Here is a 16,245-nt window from a genome sequence, read left to right as displayed (position 1 = left end):
TATAGAAATCATAGCATCTTGATACTTTAAAACACATTATGTGTCTCAAAAACCAAGGAATCTACTGAGTCACAATTTCCATTATAAAAAAATTTCCAAGTGCTTTATATGTATGCACATTAAAATTTAAGAATCACTGCTTTAGACTATATACAGGTAGATATTACTCATAGAAATTCTACTCAGCTATAAAAACGAATGAAATACTGCCATTTGCAACAACATGGATGGACCTTGAGAGAATTATATTAAGTGAAACAAGTCAGGCACAGAAAGAGAAATACCACATGTTCTCACTTATTGGTGGGAGCTAAAAATTAATATATAAATTCACACACACACACACACACACACACACACACACACACACAAAACCGGGGGGGGGGGAAGAAGATATAACAACCACAATTATTTGAAGTTGATACGACAAGCAAACAGAAAGGACATTGTTGGGGGGGAGGGGGGGAGGGAGAAGGGAGGGAGGTTTTGGTGATGGGGAGCAACAATCAGCCACAATGTATATCGACAAAATAAAAATTAAAAAAAAAAAAATATGATTTAAAATTTGAACAAATTGCACACATTCTGATTCTTGCTAATATGGACATAAATTAGATTCATTGTAAAGAACACTAAATCAGGAGAAAAAGCACTTTTTTAATATACATATTGGCCATGCCATTTAATGATATTGAAAATTCATCAAGTCTCTAAGCTTTGAAGAGTTTTTGTTTTATCATCTGTAAAGTAAAAGGATAGCTAATACTTCTGGTACTCAATGAGACTGTTTAAAGATTCATGTGAAATGGTACATTGTTAATGTTCAAGCTCTGTACATATGTAAGACATTATTATAATCTATGAGTTTATGTATTTATGAGTGAACAATGGCCAGGATTTAAAAACAGCAACTACTATAGGTACATTATGAATAAGAGCTCTTTAGGGAGGAAGATGAGATGACAACCTCAGAGTCTGATTAATAACCATTTCTTTTTGTTGCTTCATAGCAAAAATAGAGGATGGATTTGGGAAAGAATGTCCTAAAGGAAAGAATAGTTTTGAATCATTTTGATCTTCCTTTGTTTTTGTTTTGACTGATTTTGTTGACTTTACTTGGTTGGTCCAGTCAATTACTTTATAATTAGCCTGCGACGAAAACATGACCCATAGCAACTTAAAACAAAACAAAAACACGAATTTAACTCAGCATTTGCCTTCAATTTTTCCTAGGGATGCTTATCAGTCAGTATCTGAGTTAAGGTCTAAGTAAATATTATATGCCATGGGTTTGGCATGGCAGTCAGGACATTGTGAGAGATCTCTTTGTGGAAGTCAGTGATGCACTGTGATTCTTTCTTTTACAGATAAAAAGACCTGTGGTCCTCATGAATTCCAGTGTAAAAACAACAACTGTATTCCAGATCATTGGCGCTGTGATAGTCAAAATGACTGCAGCGATAATTCAGATGAAGAAAACTGTAGTAAGTAACTCTTGCCTAATAATACTGCAAGCTTGTCAGCCCATCTGATAAGCAAGATGGCATTTTTTAGTTCAGGCAAGGTATAAATTTAAACCTATCTGTCCTGCAGCTCACATTTATATATATATATTCACATTTAGACAAGAATATTCAGACTACATTGACCTGAATCTCAAATGGTAAAATTATTGAAATGTTCATCCTGGGAGTTATTTTCTTACAGTTCTCAGAATTGGTATGAAAGTACCGTGAGGTTTAATGCGACCCATTAGTATGCAATGAAGGCAGCCCTTGATGCAAGTTCATACAATGAGCTGAATGATACAGAGACAGTGCAAAACATCTCATCCTTTAACGGATGGTATTCATTTTATTTCAGTCACAAATCCTTTTACACTACAGATTCACCCATGAGCATCTTTCAGTGAAATATCATTTATTCTCTCTGGAGTGGTGAACACCATATGTATTCAGGATACTTCTCTCTGAAAATAGAATAACACTATTATCATCATCTGCTTCCTTCATTTTTATGTAATAAATTTAAAAACAATAATTATCCAACAATTTTATCTTCTAAGAAGGATGGCAAGTATGTAAAATTGTAGCAAGATATCTATATTCTAGCATTAATTTCTGAATCTATTTTTTAACTTCACTTTCATTCACTGCTATTTAAACAAAGTAATATAACCCACTTAAAATAATCAAATTTCATATATTAAATATTTATATTCTGCTACTTCAAAAAAGGATTCGATGCAGATTAATACCAGTAATGTCTTCTCTTACAGACATCTCATGGCACTAGCAGCATTCATTTCCCAGGAGGCAAAAGACTATATTTACATAGGAATATGTTATATTAAGGCATGTAATTAGTAATATGAAATTCTTAATAAACCACTTGGATATTTGGCTTGCAAAATATCGAGTAATGTTTTCAATAACTTTTAAAACTTAATCTGACCTGTGCTTGAGAATCAAGTACAGTAAGTATGAAATCTCTGGATTATTATGATTATGGAGCACTCTGAATATAGAAACTTTATAACTTCCTCTTCACATAGATATCTCCCAACTGGTCATAGTCTTTAGAAAGGTAAAGCACATTGCAGAGTCATTAGAGTGTTTCAGATTCCTTTAATCGGCAAAAAAACAAACCAAACAAAAAAGATCCTTTATGTAGCAGGTTCTCAGATCTGTCTAGTGATTAAAATAAAAATCTGATGGGGTGAAGATAGTAGGGAGAGAAGACTACGTATGAAAAAGTAACAATTATGTATATACTTTTTGTTTATTTGTATGGCAGAGCTTAAATATACAGGCAACTACTTAGCTTGGTTTTTGAAATATCTAGTGTTATCAATAAGATATCTGAGAGTGAAGCCCTAGGACAGAAGGATGCTGAGAACAGAGGGTGGGTGAGAGGGCAGTGATGGAGACTTGTACCTTGGAGAGCCATTATTCAATGGGGTAACTGAAATTATAAAGAAGGGTAAGAACGAAGGGTTGAGATAGCCTGTTCCCGAGTCTGCGGGGCTTTCCTAAGTGACTGAGTATCGTTGTGCTGACATCTAAAAGTCAGCCTTTGGTGCAAGAAAGCAAGAAGGAAGAACATTGACTCTCACTTGTCACTGTGGAAACAGTGATAAATCATTTAGCCACAGAGCCCTTAAGAAAAAGCAAGGGAAGTGGCTGCAGCAACAAACATTGCAGTATGAAATACCCAGTTATGTGTGGTTCTCTTTCAGTTTCTGTTCATTCTTAGCTTGTTGCCTAAGATAAGTTATATTGATGAAGTTGCAGAGAAGAGATGACAATGAACAAGAATGAGACATGTTACAATTGTGACATGGAAGAGTAGAAGGCATGTGCAGGACAAGCATAAGAGTATGATAACATGTTACATGTGTAAGACAACTGGAAGAATATGTTAAGGCAAATATTAAAGTATATTAACAGGTTACATAAGTAAAAGCATATAAGAGGACGGATCAAGGAATCTAGATAATTGATAATGTTTAAAGATATTTTCTTATTGAAGATATAAATTCAAGGCTAAAAGAAATGGGAAGGTTTAGACATTGAACATGCCAGTAGTTCTACATAGGCAGAAGCCAAATCAATGAAGAATGAGAAAAGAATAGAATATATTTATAGGGAGCACAAAGAGATTAGTCATAAAAAAACACAATCTTCAAAAAAATACTGTTGCTGTATTAAATGAAATCAAGATATTTTCAATTTCTTGTTATTTATTTAAACTATTGTAAATATATATGTGTGTGTATATATGTACACACAAACATACCACTGTCCTAAAATGTATATCATAAAGTAATTTATATATATTTTAGCTATGTAATGTCCTAACTTTATATATATATATACACACACACATTTACAGTAGTTTGAATAGATATTTGAAAAATATATATATAGAGAGAGAGAGAGAGAGAGAGGTATATGATTCATCAGTGGTATGCACTTTGTTTTACATTTTCATATTTGGCAGTTATTATTGACTATTATTAAGTAATATAACATACCAGAGATAGTAAATCAAACTTATAGTTAAAAAGCAACAGCAACATATTTTAAAAGTCACTTTTGGACTTCTTTGTTTACAAATTTGATTTAATGAATTTACTTTTTAAATTGTGTTCGAAATGCTCCAGTCATAAATATGGGAAGAGTTCAAATAATGCAATTAAACAACAGCTATGTTTTAAATTCAATATGCATTTTACATTTTTATATTTCTGTGGGACAATTATTCCATTGTCATTTCATTATTTGCTGATCATGTCCCTCATCAAGTATTCAGGAGATACACTTTACTTCAGTGATGATTTCTGCTCTTAAAAACAAGAAAATTTCATTGTCATTGGCGTTATTTTGTAATTTGGATTGAAGGTATGAAAATGCTTGAGAAACCTCAACATCTGTATGATATTTATTAACAAAAAATATAATATATGGCATGTATGCCTCCTAAGTAATTGATATGCAAAATAATTACTTCATATCTTTGCATTATTAAGAAGTAACTAACAATCCAATAGATTTAAAAATACCAAGTAACTTGATCAACTAGATTAAGGTTTATGTAGATACAAGCTGCTTTTGCCTTATTTGAATTTCTAGTACTTTCACACTGAATTTATATGAGAAGATTATTTAAATAGGACGTCAGTTGCACTAATTGTGTTCTTAAAATTCTCCTCAGATGCTTACACCCACATTCATATAGCATTTGAACTTTTCACCAAGGGTTTATGATAATATTCTCAGTGGATAAACTGGAGTTTGGAAGACATTCTGCTTTGCCATTAACTCTATGGCTTTGAAAATCACTTTTATTTTCTGAACTTCAATTTTTCAGTTTTGTGCCAACATGGCTTCCAAAGCTCCTTTCAATTGAGGCTGCATATTTTTGCCTCTGTCACTATTAAAGTAAATGACCAATCCATATGATGCCTCTGTTTTTTATTATTATAGAATTTGTATTAGCCTTCCAAAACATGGAAAGCATGTCCTGCAAAAGCTTCTTGGTTGCCAATCTGGGCTGTCTAGGTGATACTTATGGGAAAATCTGGTTAATTATTCATGTGTGGGATTCCCTGTCTACTCCTGCTTCAGGGATATAGGTAATATTAGAGAAAATTAGTGTGGTAACAGCATTTGAGAAATACTGGGGAAAATATCACATTTAAATTTTCTGTTCAAATGGGTTAGCTTCCAGATATAGTCATATTTCTTTGTTCTTTTTCACAAGAAAAATGTTAACTATCGTGCCTAAGTCTGGAAATTGGTCTTTTACTTTATCTGAAAAAGATCAAAAGTAAGATAAGCAATAAGAGTAAAAAAATCCCTTAGGATCTTCTCTCATAACTAAATTATATTTTTCACAAGAGAGAGTTTCTTTTTAAGCTCTCTAAGTGGCAAAAGATTCTGAGATGCCTAAATGAAGTTCAGAAAAAGACCAGCTACCCCATTCCCTGATGGCATTTGTATATGTGTAAAGAATTCATGATTATTATTCAGAAGTAGATTTTCTGGCATTTTAAAAAACATGATAGAAATACGCAGAATTTCCATTTGCACTGAAAAAGCTTTTCCCAACAAGTCACTCAGTCCTTCATCCCCCATATTGGAACAGAACAATTAATAACGTTATGATAAATCTCTATAGAACAAGTGCTATGTGGAACTATTGGGCAAATGTCTCCAACGGTTGGCTATATGACTTCTTATAACATTTACATCAATGACTGCCAACCCTTCATATAGCAAAGAGTGTCAAAGCCTGTGAGGCTATTGCTATTTAGCACGTGATGAATGCACTTGCTTTTAAATAAGATAAAGGAAAATTAGAACTTTCAAGGAAGAATTAATCTCATTTAGATAACCCCAAATCCAGGAAATTAAACGTTTCTTCTGCTGTTTTTGAACATCTGAGTACAATCAGTTTTAAATACATTCTCTCTTTATTCTTTTAATGAAAAACTCTTTGGTTGTTATTTTCTATTGTTAAATAAAGTGAACATATTTCATTATAATTTCTTTTTCCTAAGAATAAAATTGCATTTGTCTGCAAATGAAAGATGAGAAAATGGCTTTAGTATGGAGTGATAAGTACAAGAGAGTTTTCTCTTATTATTATTAAGTAAAATAGACATTGTTAGCCATGTGCCTTAGACAAGTAACTTGACTTCTCAGGGCTTTACTAGTAATTTCTGTAATATGTGAGCACTTATAACTTCCTCAGTAGTATGGGAGGCAATGATGTACCCTAGTTGTAAAATATACAGGCTCTGGTATCAGGTTATCTTGGTTCAAGTTCAATAACTAGCTCTTCTGCATGCTGGGAGTAATTTGGAGTAAGTTCCTTATCCTCTCTGTGCCTTGATTTACTCATGCAAAAAAGGGTACAACAATAGCATATACTCATTGAGTTGTTATGAGGATTCACTGATGAGTTAATTTAAGTATTTAGCATTATTCATCAAATGCCTAATAATAAATAAGCAGCCAGTAGCTTGTAGTCATTATTATTGTTATAACTAGTATATAAGTATCAATAAAATTATTTTTTAAGATTGAAGTATAATATATGTAAATACAGTATGAAGACAAAAATGGAAATTGCTATTGTCACATTCACTAAACAAAAAAATGTAGACAAATGAGGGGATTATCCTTTTAGCGACTTTTTCACATTTTACTGAATGGCATCTTGTTTTTTTTCATGACCTGACTTTCATATTTTAAAATAAATTATGTCCCAGAGCAGAACAAAATGCCCTTTGATACATATTGCACTTTCCACATTCTTTCAATGTTCTCACAGGGGTTCATTATATAGAAACATAGGAGCCTTCATGATATCAGACAATCAAGATATTACCTTATACTTGGAAACTGAATGATTGTGTGGAGCAATATCCAAACACAGGCTGAATTTTTATGATATTTATGCAGAAAATTAGGCTTCATATGGATGTTCCTTAAATATAATGTCTATTACCTATATCTCTTCCACCCGAATAAGAATGATGACACATTTGCAAATGTCCTTGATGAATAGAAAAACGGAAGGGGTCTTACATCATGTAAGGCAGCAGTCCTGTTTAGAGAACAAAAACTAAAAAGAAGATGATCTCCAGCAGTCATATTGATTATTGCAGAAACAAATTGCTGAAATCCTACTTCACTGTCCAGATGAAACACATTCCACATAGGAATTAAGCCAAGTAGTTAAGCCATACTATTTGGCTTCTGTCCTATGTGGAATATGGTGAAGTGTAATTAAATCAATAAATAGGAAATTATCTAAATTGGTAGGTAAATTATATTGGCGTATGCAAAATGTTGCATAAACAAATAGGCAGTTTTCAAAGAAAACAGCCTCCTTCTGACTTTTCAACCCTTACCTATCTGGTTATATCCAATAGTATCCTCCTGTACCCTTCTTGTCCCGTGAACTCTGGATTTTCTGCAGACAAAATTGAATAATTAGAAAGTCATTAGAATATGTAATAAAAAGTCAAGAACCAAAGGCTAGACTCACCCCCCAGTTAATAAACAGCCCTTGGGCACAGAGAGCTACAAAATGTCTTATTTAAAGTGACAAATAAAATGACTTTGAACTCCAGCTTTAAAAGGTCATAGTTATAGTATGACAATATGTGGATTTTTATGCTTTTTATTTTACTTTGCTGCTGTATTTTTATTAAAGAGTAGGCTATTTATCTTTTGTCTTTTTTCCCAATTTGTTTCTGTAATGCAACTTTCTATGCATGACTTTAAAAATAAATTTGAAAAATCATTATATTAGGTAGTATAGATGCTTCATGAGACATTTTCCTGAGCAATTTATTGGTTCCTCTTGGCTAACTTCTTTTTTTCAATGCTACCTCATTTTGTATGTCATGTAAATTTTAGAATTCAGTTGCATATAAGAGAATAACCCTAGGCTATTTTTCTATCCCCAGAGCCACAGACCTGTACATTGAAAGATTTTCTCTGTGCCAATGGGGATTGCGTTTCTTCAAGATTTTGGTGTGATGGAGATTTTGACTGTGCAGATGGCTCTGATGAGGTAGGCATCTTTACAAAATCAAACAAAAAAGAAAGCAGTTTTTTGGAACCACATTTATAATTATTAGTATTCACTCCAATAAGTGTGACAAGTACAGCTCTGAAATGCACTTTGCCCCTGACATACTGAGATAAGTCTTATATCATGTGCTGTGCTGCACTCCCCCAGCGTGGGGAATAGCTCTTGTGCTGCTATTGACAGTTAATTTTATAGTCTGTTTTACCTCAACTGGTGAATGGCTGGGTTGGGAATAAGATGTTTGAAAACCCTATTCCCTGTAGCTGATGCCCTTGCCATCTGTGAATTTGTTCATAAATTTGCTGCAGTATTTATAGTCAGGACTAATATTTTTATGCATTTTAAACAGTTGCTTCTCCCCAGTCTCTTTCTTCAATAGATATAGTTTTACAGACTTCCATGTGGGTCATCAATTTTCATGAAACCACAGGTTGAGCTTTGCTTAGGTGATGAATCACAATCCATTTATAATAAGGCCTATGTACACACAGCTTTAAGTGAAAAAGTTTAGAATTTCTCCAAATAATTCTGTAAACTTAGATTGCGATAGGATTTATAATGCTTTATAAAACTCGTTATTTATGCATTTGTGTGTTTTATGTCAGGTATTATTTACTCCATGATGTTTTAAAAGTAATAAATGACAGATGGTCACATATTTTTTCCTCCATCCAACCTAAAATGACCTTAAGCCCTCCCTTTCCCATCACAGAGAAGTCCAATAATAGTCCCTTTTAAGGATTTTCTCTGTTTCTGTAGGATAATATCAGGAACACAGAACTTGTGCAATCAGGTCCAATCAGAGGTGAAGGAAAATAGAGGTTTCCAGTCCTCAGTGGACACTCTGGCACCTTCTGTGATACAATGACTCCCTAGAGCTCAACTGCTCTGTTTGACAAGCTTGTCTACTCACCCCTTATGAAAGACTTTCCATGGACCATAGGCTTGACCAGAGAGGATCTTTCCTGTAGTTCTGGAGGTTACTGTGTTTCAGGTCCAACTTCCCTAAGTATTCACTGATTTCCTGCCTCTTTGGGAGATACTGCAGGTCTCTACCATTTATAGAATCCACATAACTAGTTCTTTTCCAGCCCTTATGCATTCTTATCAAAATTGGATAATTCTTCTCCACTCTCTCACCATTTTGGAAAGGTCACTCTAATCACATTCATGAGCCTAGATTTTGAAAACAAATGGATATAACTTTTCACCTGAAGGCCAGCAAAATCTAAACCTCAAGGATGCAAAGTTATCTCAAAAGAAGTTTAAAAATACCACTTTTACTCATGGGGCTATTCTCAAAGCAAAAGTCAAAACAAAAATTTTAAAAACCTATGGAGGAGTTAAATTTTTACATTGACTAATGCATTTACTTAGCAGTCATTAATTCAAAAATTATATTAAACATTTCCAAAGCAGGAAAACATACTTCACATAAACATATCCATACCATGAAAAAAAAATGTTTTAATATGTTACACCAGCCTGTATAATCTGTGAAATATCAGAGGTGGGGATATATTGCTAAAGGCTTATGATTTCATTTTGCATGTTATTCACCAGGTATGCAAGTTACATATACAAAATCAAACACTTTTTTCAAAATCTTGTTTATGTGAAATATTAACAACATTTCTCTCATGTCATAATTAGTAGACATAGTTCTTTGATGGCCACATATATTTCCATATATCCAGGCATTTTTGTGATAATGCTCTGAGGAAATAAAATGATCTTCCTTAAAGGCAGTCTTTCTCTACATTTACAGACATTTAGTACAGTCTGTATGTAATGAAGTGGTTAACGCTATAGGCAGTTGATTTTCATCTGTTTTCTAAAGTCCAGAATGACAGGTTGCATTGACAAAAAGCAAAAAAAAAAAAAAAAAAAGCAAACAAAAAGGAGGGCTGAATAAATGGCTAGAAGGCAGAATTATACACAGAATACTCTGATATTAAGAACAAAAATTGGAGAATTGTGAAGATAAGTTTCTGTATGAAAGTGAACTGATAGTATAATTAGCTTGTTAATATCCAGCCAAAGCAATAAAAAAGAAATTTAAAAAACCCAACTTGGATCAACCTAATTGTATATCAAGCGTATATCTCTGTAACATACAGAGAATTATTATTCAAAGTTACTTTAAATTATAATATTCGGTGTCTACATCTAGCATAATATATTCTAAGCACAAAAAGAAACACAAAAGAATCTTACACTGCATTCATAGACATGTTAATAATAATATTAGTTTTGCTCATTTGAAACTCATATATAGGGTTGTTCAAATTCTTAATATTAATGTCATTAGCACTGAAAGTAAAATAAAGAAGATATAAATATAGAAACAAAAAATTAAGTGAAAAGTCTGTAATATTAAATTCCAAAGTATCAGTATAAGACATATTTTTTAATTAAAGAACTTTATTTAGAGAATATAAATGGCAAACCCAGAAAGGATCTTGTCAGTTGTAGAATTTTACTGGAAGAACATAAGCCATACTGAAGCATTTTCTGCCAACAACTATAGTAGGACAGTCATCAGACCCATTCCTGTCTGAGAATCCTAAGTGCCAATGACAAATATCATAGAGTATTAGATCTCAGCAAACTTTGGAGATGTAGCTAACTCTTCTTCAGGGACACTAAGAAACAAAGTGGAGTTCACCCAGGCAGTCAGTAGCTGAATGAGGGCTAGAACCCAGGTTTCTTGAATTGAAATCAAGTGCTCTTTTTGCTTGAACAAGCTGCCTCATGGTAAATCCATCTTCTCTGATAACCGAAAACATTCAACATCAAATTATAATGAATTGAACTATAAAAAGGCTAATAATGTTTTCATTACTTTTTAAAAAAATTGTTTGTTATGCATATTCATAGTAAACAAATCTGACCGTCACCACTTGAGCCCAAGATGTGATGGCCAGATCAACACTATCAGCATGCCCATTACCACAAAGTGTGATTATTCCCCGTGTCCCCCACCCAACTAATCACCGACTTCCATTCCCCTTCCCCGGAGGGAATGAGTATGAGATCTTGATTAATCTTTCTCTTTCTAAAAATATACAATGCCTACCTCTGCTACTGAAAAAAATTTAAAACTCAGCAGTAATGACTATCCAAAAAATTCACAGAGTGGTCTCTAAATGCCATTTCCCAATTAAAGGAAACAAGACTCCTTTGAGAAATGTGTAATCCTATGTCTAAGAAAGAAAATTGACAAGATGAGCTGCTAATATCTTAAGCTATTAGGATAAGTGCACAGGAGCAAACTTGAAGAAACTCCCATTGACAAAAGAAAAAATTTGAGTATCAGAAAGAAAAATGATTATAATGAATTGAAACACAATAAATGCATAAAGCTCCATGGATTCACAATACTTTAAAAAAAATAAAAAGCTTTGTAGTCACTTTGGAGGTTGCTAAGGATGTCAGTAGTCAAAATCAGAATGTGGGACATTCTGTAGAATGAATGACTTGGTTTCTTCACGTGGTAAATAGTATTTAAAAAACCTGAGAGAATGGTAAATAATTATACATTTTAAAAACTTAAACCAAATTCAATGTGTAGATGTCTTTTAAATTCTCATATTTCCAAACAATATCTACAGCTACGTAAATGAGGAAATTTTGGATATGGATTGGATATACAAAGAAATTATTGTTTATTTTGTGATATTTTTAATTTTCTGATGCCCTTGTTGTGTTAAAATATACCAGAATGTAAATACGTAAGGGGGAGAATGGATGAAATGCGAGTAGTGAAGTGTTAATTGTTGATTGTGCATGATGGGCACATAGGGTTCGCATTACTATTTTCTTTACTTTTTGTATGTTTTTAGGTATCTAAAATAATAATTAAATACCCACACATATAAGCACATACACTTACACCCACATACCCAACTATACCATAATTTATTGCACATCGAAATCTTCTGATGATAGGAAAAGTACCTAGAACTTCCACCTTTTGTATTGTTGTCAAAACACCATAGATAAAACAGTGCCATTGTTTATTGAGATATTTTACTTAAATGAGCCTAACTGCTGAGATAATCATTTATTAATTCTAGAAACGTTTACTGAGCAATTGTTATAATCATGGCATAGCATTAGATACATGTTTCATAGACAGACATAGTCTTTGTCCCAGTAGAGCTCAATTACATGAGATTTTTATTTCTATTTTTGTTTTCTACATTAGTTACCTCATTCACTTGTTCCACAGTTTTTATTGTATGCTTACTATACACAGGGCTGTAACTGAGCACGGGGAGCACATTGGTGAACAACACATGTGACATCTCTTTCTCATGACCAGTCCATGGGCTGCTTCTTTAATGTCTTTCATGCCATTCACCATTACCTAGTTTATCTTTCAGATACTCCACATTTCTAATTATTCTTACACATGAGAAGAAGTTTCTTAGGTATGCCATTTCTGGCAAAACTTCCTCTGTTCAGCCTTTTCTAAAACCTCCAATTAAAACCATATTCATTTATCTTAGAAGTTAATATATTTTATAGCAATTGTTGGTTTAGGTGTTGGTGTTTCATACTAGTCTATGAGTTTATCAAATATAGAGAGTAAATTTTAGTTTTCATTGCATTTTTATTATCTAAGAAAGTCACTAGCAAATGGTAAACCCTCATATTTAGGAAAAGAAGGGAAGAAGAAAATTGCTTATATAGCAGTGTAATTAAACTGCCATCAGCAGGAATGTAGAAAGTAAACTCTCCCTTCTTTCATGGGAGTGAAACTGGAAAGAAGCAGCAGTAGTAGTTTAACATGACTCACTCACTGGAAGTTCCACATGCTTGTGAGAGCATTGCACTTTTTGTGGAAGGAGCAGACAAGTACATTTTGGCAAGAATAGAAATTGCTTGTCAACAGAAACATGTCATCCCAGCAAGACATTTCTTTGGAGCATCTCATTTCAACCAGAGTGTTTAGACCCAGGGAAGGTGAATTTCTAGTGGATCCCTTTTATTTATCTCATATAAAGAGTTGAAAGATCCTCAAAGGTAAATCTGCCATCCTGTTTGACTTTCAAATAAAATCTGTTTATGGCCTAGCAGAAATGACAATTGCGACAGTTCATTTCACAGTTCTTTAGGAAGAAATGTCAGAAAAGAGGAGAAGAGGAATCTGAACACCAACTAAAGAGTAAAAGGACAAGTCAGTGTGGAGAAAATGATGGGGAGACAGGAAAAGAAAGAACACTAGAGGAAGGTTTGTCAATGCAAAACAGATTTGCCTGAGGATTCTTGTTTTTTTTTTTTTTTTTTTTTTTTTTTCGTGACCGGCACTCAGCCAGTGAGTGCACCGGTCAGTCCTATATAGGATCCGAACCCGCGGCGGGAGAGTCGCCGCGCTGCCAGCGCAGCACTCTACCAAGTGCGCCACGGGCTCGGCCCTGAGGATTCTTGTTTGTTCCACATTCCATCCTCCTGTTCAGCCTCCACCAATGAACTAGATGCAACTGCTTAGAAATAAGCTTTAACCCTTTTATTTTCCCACAGTCTTCATTACTACCTACAATTATTAAAATTCTATTACTCCATTATTATCTACTGAGGAATGATCCACTCTGAGTGATTTAATTAGTATGATAAGGCCATGGAATTTATGTCCTCTTTCCATTTGCCTGTTTTATTATCCACAGAGACATACGAAAGTGGAAAATTGTTATAATTATGTTATATAATCATGGACTTAAAATATAATATTCTAAGCCACTTGTATGTAGTAGACATAGTTTCTATACTTCTAGGTTTCTGTGCATAAGTTTTCTGGTTGCCTTTGGTTTGTAGATATTTTTCTAAAATTTAATTTTAATTATGTCTGTGTTGTTTTTGATAGAGAAATTGTGAAACTAGTTGTTCCAAAGATCAGTTCCAGTGTTCCAATGGTCAGTGCATATTAGCAAAGTGGAAATGTGATGGCCACGAGGACTGTAAATATGGGGAAGATGAGAAAAACTGTGAACCAGGTAAAATTATGAAAATAATATTCAATGTAGCTGACATTTCACCTTGATAGAATTTTAATTCAAGCAGCAATATGCAGAAAATATGTAGTTCTATTTACCACTTTTAAGAAATAATCTGAAATATCTGTGCATAAATTAATTTGTGTGCCCTTCATATGTTTTGAAAGTGTTTTGGCAGAGAGATCGTTACTTATGTATGGGATCCAAGTGTTATTCACCCAAATTTGATTTTCTGGTTCCTATATCTTATCACACCATTTGGAATTATTTTCCCAAGATAGCAAAATGAAATACGTTAAAACTGTAAAGTACGATAAAAGTTGGGTTTTCAGTTATGGAAATTGAGGTTATAAAACAGAATGTAGTAGTTTCAATGTGTCGCCTGAGAAGAAGCATAAGTGTATTATTTGTATTTATGTCTTGGGCCAAAATAAAAATAAAATTAGGAAGGAAAATCAGAGTATGGCAAAAAGAAAACCTCAAAAAAACAGTGATCCCACTCACCCAATCTATGCATGTTTATTCCTTAAATACGACTCTATAAATATACTCATTAAACACTTAACTTGTTTACTTAGAAATTTTAATTACGCTATCTTATAAAAAATTAGTGGGGAAAATCATACTATAATCTATTTATAACCACAAAAGCACACAAGTGCTTTACCTTGAGGGACTAGGTCAGAATAGCAGATACAAACGCACACAAGTCCCATGCCCCAGTACCGTACCAGTGGTCCATATGGCCAATTGATTACATCTTTCTTACTGAATCCAGACATGTTCATAGACTCCTTATTAATACAGATTCCTAAGCAAATACTGCCAATTTAAAAAAATAAAGCTCAAGGAAAAAGCTTTTTAGCACTCCTGGACTAAGCGATTCAGACCACAAAGTCATTATGTAAGAACATTTGGCTACATAGAGCCCTAATATAAGGCCAGTACCCCAGCGGTTTGAATGCAAGCCTTGCAAACCCAAACCCATAGACAGAGGCAGCTGTCACAATTCCTATATCAATTAGTTAGGCTGGATAGTGGTAGTAACTTATTTATCCACTTGTTATTTCTAATTTCTAAATAATAAAGGAATACTAAAAATTCTACAGGTTCTATTAATTGTATGTATTTTCATTTAAAACCCCCAAACAATAAACTTCTTTAAAAAGCTTATTCAGATACTACATTTATGACAACACAGCCAAGTAGATATCACTGGGTCTATGCCAGATTTTCCACTTTTTGTTTTATACAATGTGCATATATGAATTGACATTCCCAAGGATTAGTAAAATATTATTACATTTTTGAAATTAATTTGAGGCTTTAAAAATTTAAAATTATTTAATTTAAAACTGTGAAAAACTCATTTAACTCTTCAAAATCAAAGGGAGGGAAAATATTGAGTTTTTTTTTTTTACTTTTTTACTCTAATGAATTAACTCCTTACTGCACAGGCTACTACATCATTGAAGTATGTTTAATACAATTCAATAATATCGTAAAGCACATTTTACATGTATATTTAATACCTAATATGTAATATAGTTTAAGTAATATAAACTATTCTTATTACTGTCTATAAATTTATATTTTTATATATTTTTATCTCCCAATACAGTCATTCTCTTACTGTATCTAAATCTCAACTTTATAATTTTGTATTCAGCTTCTCCTACCTGCTCATCAAGTGAATATGCATGTGCCAGCAGAGGATGTATTTCAGCATCTTTGAAATGTAATGGAGAATATGATTGTGCTGACGGTTCAGATGAGGTACAACATTATTCTATTAAAATCTTTGGGGCCGAGCCCGTGGCGCACTTGGTAGAGTGCTGCGCTGGGAGCGCGGCAACGCTCCCGCCGCGGGTTCGGATCCCATATAGGAATGGCCAGTGCGCTCACTGGCTGAGTGCTGGTCACGAAAAAGACAAAAAAAAAATAAAAATAAATAAATAAATAAATAAAATCTTTGAATTACGCAAATTAGGTTTGGGAAGGCGAATGTAACGAAAATAAAGAGAATCTTGATTCTTAGCACTGTCTAAAAAGTTAGACAAGTACATTGAATCCAATAATCTCAGCAAATACCTGAATCTTCATGTTGTTCATATATTAAAATCTATTGTCATTTGTA

At 33.3% G+C, this 16,245-nt stretch overlaps 1 protein-coding gene across 1 annotated transcript in view; it reads left to right on the top strand.

Moving 5' to 3' along the window:
- Nucleotides 1-16,245, top strand: part of LRP1B (LDL receptor related protein 1B) — a 1,457,254-nt gene that overhangs the window by 1,316,684 nt on the left and 124,325 nt on the right. Inside the window, exons 67-70 of the mRNA XM_063085362.1 lie at nucleotides 1,368-1,484; nucleotides 7,985-8,091; nucleotides 13,979-14,108; nucleotides 15,778-15,884. Coding sequence (XP_062941432.1) covers nucleotides 1,368-1,484; nucleotides 7,985-8,091; nucleotides 13,979-14,108; nucleotides 15,778-15,884 — 461 coding nt within the window. The remainder of the gene's footprint in view (nucleotides 1-1,367; nucleotides 1,485-7,984; nucleotides 8,092-13,978; nucleotides 14,109-15,777; nucleotides 15,885-16,245) is intronic.

Source organism: Cynocephalus volans, chromosome 1, assembly GCF_027409185.1.
Source record: "Cynocephalus volans isolate mCynVol1 chromosome 1, mCynVol1.pri, whole genome shotgun sequence".
Taxonomy (NCBI): domain Eukaryota; kingdom Metazoa; phylum Chordata; class Mammalia; order Dermoptera; family Cynocephalidae; genus Cynocephalus; species Cynocephalus volans.
Note: the sequence above shows the minus strand (reverse complement) of the source record. Positions and strands in the feature narration are given on the sequence as shown.